The following is a 5,207-nucleotide window of genomic DNA, read 5'->3' on the forward strand; positions in this document are numbered from 1 at the left end:
ATAGATGAAGGTGGGCATGCAAATGTGGTTTGGTAAAGAAGCAGAAACTAAGGGTGGTGGTGGCAGTGACAGCAAAGGAGAGGAGGACTGGAAAAGTGAGAGTTTTTTTTATTTTAAATTTTTATTGGAGAGATTGTTTTTGAAATAATGAGATGCGGCTTGTTAGGAATTTTTTCACCTTCACGCGGATTGATGAGCTGGCACTTCATAGGAGCCATTGGATAGCTTCAACGGTTGAGATTTGTGCTATTGCACACCGTGCAATACCTAGGGTATTGCATGGGATCTCAATCCATAAATATCAATCCTGAATGTTGCCATTTAAATCTGACAATACAGTGTTAGTTTCAAAATTCCACATAATTAGTGCAGATTTTTTTTTTTTTTTTGAACCTTGATTGGTATTCATTGATCACGAAATTGAAGTACAACAGAGATAAAGGATACAATCTACCTATTGACCACCTAGACTTAACATTTGGACCTATCAATAAGCAGTACATTCTGTATTATAGGTGGAGAACATCTAAACCACGTCTGAGATGTCTCTGTGCTCCTAGTGAATTGAGCTATATTGTGCGCCGCTTTGTTGTATTCCCTTTTCAGATGTTTCACACTCCAGCTCCTAAAGGAAGATAGCATGGTGAGAGCTCCTTGTAGGATAATACCAAATTCAGCTATAGCTGAATCAAATTCAAGTATTATTCTAGATAGCTGCAACTCACATGCTAGCTTTCTCCCTTCCTCAATAGCATAAGCTTTAGTTACTTCCACAGTGTAAAGGGCGGGTAATAGCCTTCCTCTTGCTGCAACAACAACACCCCTGCAGTTTCTGATAAGCACTCCCACGCTAGACAACATACCATTCTTAGACGTTGCTCCATCAACGTTAATTTTGCACACTCCAAGAGGAGGTGCTGCCCATCCCACATTAGGAGCCTATTACTTTAAGAAGCAGGCAGTCATGGCCCCATTATAATCTCCCAATAGCCTTTGGGCATACCCCTAGATTTGTGAGGAAGGCAAGCATTGTCCTTCATGGACTGCTTGATTTCTGTTGTACCATATTGACGAAGCAGTTATGAAGAACACCTCCAGGTCCTTAGGCGTGCTAGCTTGAAGAATGTGCAAGGCCACCTTCACTAAGTCACGGTTTTCGGCCATTATATTCACTGGGCAGGTTTGCCAGTTCCACCAGACCTCTTTGACCTTTCCACACAAGAGCAATGCATATATGGTGCTTTGCATTTCTTTTCCACATAGAGGGCATAAGCCATCAATGTTAACTCCCCTTCTCCCCAAATTCAGCATGGTTAGGAGGCCATTCATACATGCTCGCCAAGCAAAAATTTTGACTTTTGGTGGAAACTTAAGCTGCCACATCTTCTTCCACAAGGGAGTTCTGAAATCTCCAAATGAGCTCTCGCTTGCCTCAGTCTTTTCCATAATAGGGTGCGCCATATAGTAAGCGCTTTTAACAGAAAAAACTCCTCACTTGTTACCAATCCACACAATACTGTCATAGGGGAGGCTATAGCTTAGCGGAATGCTAAAGGATAGTTTCAGCTTCAAAGGGTAAAAATGTGGCTCTAATCAAACCTGCTTTCCATCTTTTCGTGTCCACATCAATTAAAGAGGAAACCATGGGGAAGTCATCAAAGTCAAGCTGAGGGAAGCCAGTTATCCTCCCATATGTGTATTAGCTTTCCATTTCCAACTCTTCATCTAGAGCCATGCCTTATGACTTCCAAACTATTGTAAATACTTCGCCAAGCATACGAGGGGCTGCTCCCTAACTTTGCTCCCATAACATCACAACCCGGGTAGTACTTAGCTCTATAAATTCGGGCAACCAGAGTTGATGGGTTTGTGAGTAGTCTCCAAGCTTGCTTTGCTAGCATAGCTAAATTAAAAGCTTGGAGATTGTGAAACCCCATACCACCTTGAACCTTTGATTTACACATTTTCTTCCACCCTACCCAAGCCATTTTTGCTTCCTCCTCTTTTTGACCCCACCAAAAATTCCTCATCATCCCCTTTAATTCCTCACATAACCCCTTTGGTAATTGAAAACAACTCATCGTATATGTTGGAATTGCTTGTGCCACCGCCTTAATTAGAATTTCCCTACCACCCATGGAAAGCATCTTTTCTTTCCACCCGGAGAGCTTTTTGTGTACTTTCTCTTTTATTTCTGCAAAAACTTGGTTCTTGGACTTTCCGATAACTGATGGTAAGCCAAGGTACTTGCCGTGTCTCGTATCTTGAATCGGCCCCAAGATGTCTAGCATTTCACACCTTGTTTCATGTGGAGTGTTTTGGCTGAAAAATACCGAGGACTTATCTGCATTGATTTTTTACTTTGATGCTGCCTCATATCGCTGAAGAAGCTCAACAAGTTTGTGATCCTCTTGTCTTTCCGCCTTACAAAAAAGGAGGCTGTTGTTCGCAAAGAACAAATGAGTGACTTTGGGGCAGCCCTTGCATATGGAGATTCCGTTGAGCTCATGAGAATTTTTGGCATCAGCAATAAGAGCCAAGAAAGCCTCAGTACATAGCAAAAAAAGATAGGATGAGAGTGGATCACCCTATCAGAGCCCTTTTGACGGCACAATGCATCCATGTGCTTCCCCATTTATCAGAACAGAGTATGAAACAGTGGTTACACATTTCATAATCCAGCCAACCCACTTTTCATGGAAACCCAATCTTTTCATAACCCCTTCCACAAAATTCCATTCAACCCTATCATACGCTTTGCTCATGTCGAGCTTAACCGCCATAAAGCTCTCCTTCCCCTCCTTTTTGTGATCTAAATAATGCATTAGTTTAAAGGCTACAAGAACATTATCAGTTATTAGCCTTTCAGACAAAAAAGCACCCTGATTTTCTGATATTACCTGGGGCAGAACAGATTTAAGTCGATTAGCAAGTGTTTTCGATATAAGCTTATAGACAATGTTACTCAAACTAATAGGGTGAAAATCCTTCATTCTGGTTGGGTGTTTAACTTTTGGCACAAGGGCTATGTTGGTTTTATTGATATTAGCTATAGACATGTTAGAGTTAAGCACATTTAGCACCATTTTTGTTACATCAGCCCCAACAATTTTCCAATATTTCTGATAGAAAATAGTTGACATACCATCTGGTCCGAATGCTTTTGTTGGATGCATTTGAAGAAGAGTTGTCTGAATTTCCTTTGCTGTGAATTCTTTGATGAGGCTTTCATCCATGTCCACAGTTACCTTGGCTGGGATAAGGTGGGTCACCTCCTCAATTCGGCTAGGAAGCATTGAAGTGTATACATCCTTAAAGTAGGATAATGCTACAGCTGCAATACTACTCCTATCCTCACACCATTGCTCATTTTCATTCCAAAGTACAATGATTGTATTCTTTTTATGTCACTCGGAGGCACGATTATGAAAGTATCTGGTATTGCGACCCCTTTCGCTCAACCACTGGACATGCAATCTTTGAGACCACTAGGTTTCTTCACCATCTAGCAGCTCATTAATCTCCTTTCTAAGCATGTTTATTTCCTTCCCATGCTGCCCATCTTTATATCTATAGGTTAATTCAGTCAGAAGCTTATTTTTTTCCTGAATCTTTTTAGGGATTGCCATGCACCTCACTACTCCAGCTTGTCAATGCTGCCTCACAACACTTATGCCCTTCGACAATGCTTGCTGGACTTCGTGACACAAGGTTGCCATTCCAAGCCTCATTGATTACATCCTTACAATCAGCTCTTCTTGTCCACATTGCCTCAAAATGAAATCTATGCTTTCGACGTAGACTAACTACATCTGATTCCAAGAGTAAGAGTGGGTAGTGATCAGAAGCTGTGTTCGTTAAATGGTGAACTTTGGCTCTTTAGAAGTGATTAAGCCAATCCATCGTTGCAAAAGCTCGGTCAAGTCTCAGATAAATTCTACTCTCACCCTCTAATGTGAAGGCCGGCCCACTATATCCCATATTTTTGAAGGCACATCTATTAACTGCATACCAAAAGCTATCCATTTGCTGTTAAGGCCGTGGAAGGCCCCTAGTTTTTCCTCTCCTAACAGAATCTCATTAAAGTCTCCCAAGCATAACCAAAGGAGCTGAAATTGATTGTTTAGAGTGGCAAGGAAATTCCATGATTCCTTTCTTCGATGTGTCTCCGAATGCCCATAGAACCCAGTCAATCTCCACTTAAAGCCCGATCCTGCCTCTGTTACTACAACATCAATATGGTGTTGTGAGTAGCTTTTAATTTCCAGGTCTGCCTCCTTCCTCCAAAATAATGCTAAGCCTCTTCCTTTTCCTTCCTTCCTTCCTTCTAAACATAGAAGCCATTCGCATAATCAATTTTAAACATCACTCTCTTCAACCTCACGATTTTCATCTCCGTCTTCGATAAGAAGACGATTTTGGGATCTAGGCATCGCACAAATTCCCGCAACACATTCACTGTTCGGGGCTTCCCAAGCCCCCGGTAGTTCTAGGCAAAGGTACTCATGGCCCTTGGCGGTCCGCTTATCAGCCATCGCTGATCTATTCATAGAATTCCCATTCTTCGTGGGTACTTCCTCTGCCCCACAAACCTTTTTAGTCACTCTATTCTCCTCTGCCTCTAGTATTTCTATTTTTCCCATTCTTTTAGTCCCCATCGCACCCTCTTGGTCCATTATAGAATTTTCACCTCATGGGCCTTGCTCCCTAGCCAATTTCTTCAGCCTGCCCTTTCCTCTCTTCTGTCCATCGCTGTTTGGGCCCAAGTCCAAATGGCCAATGATGCCTACATCATGAAAATCAGTCTTGGGCTTTATTGGGGCTTGTCACTTCTCCCTCACTTCTCCCTCTTCCTTTCTTTTTTGCTTTTGTTGGCCCATCACTGAACTTGCATCTCCATTGGCTTTTTCCTTTTTCTTTAACCCGTATGTCAGCATTTTCTGCGAGTCACTAGTGCTACTCCCTATTTGCACATCAGATTCAGCTTTTTCGGAGCTGTCCCATCTAGGCATCTGTCCATCCACCTGGTTTCCTGACTTGTCCAAATCACCTTGAGCCACCCAATTTTCTACTTTTTCCATCCCATGATCTGCACCATTGGTGTGATCACCTTCACTGGACTTCACTAGCGTTTCCCTTGTTTCCTTCGTCGACATCTGTGATCGTTCCATTCCTACCATCCCATTCGAATGGTTGCTACTATCATT

The 5,207-nt window shown here is 42.3% G+C and overlaps 1 protein-coding gene across 1 annotated transcript; it reads right to left on the reverse strand.

Moving 5' to 3' along the window:
- Positions 1-1,721: 1,721 nt before the first annotated feature.
- LOC115956676 (uncharacterized mitochondrial protein AtMg00310-like) lies at positions 1,722-2,291 on the reverse strand. Its single transcript, XM_031074985.1, has one exon. The coding sequence runs from the start codon at positions 2,289-2,291 to the stop codon at positions 1,722-1,724; it is 570 nt and encodes a 189-aa protein (XP_030930845.1).
- Positions 2,292-5,207: the final 2,916 nt, after the last annotated feature.

This window comes from Quercus lobata, chromosome 8 (genome assembly GCF_001633185.2).
Source record: "Quercus lobata isolate SW786 chromosome 8, ValleyOak3.0 Primary Assembly, whole genome shotgun sequence".
NCBI classification, from domain to species: domain Eukaryota; kingdom Viridiplantae; phylum Streptophyta; class Magnoliopsida; order Fagales; family Fagaceae; genus Quercus; species Quercus lobata.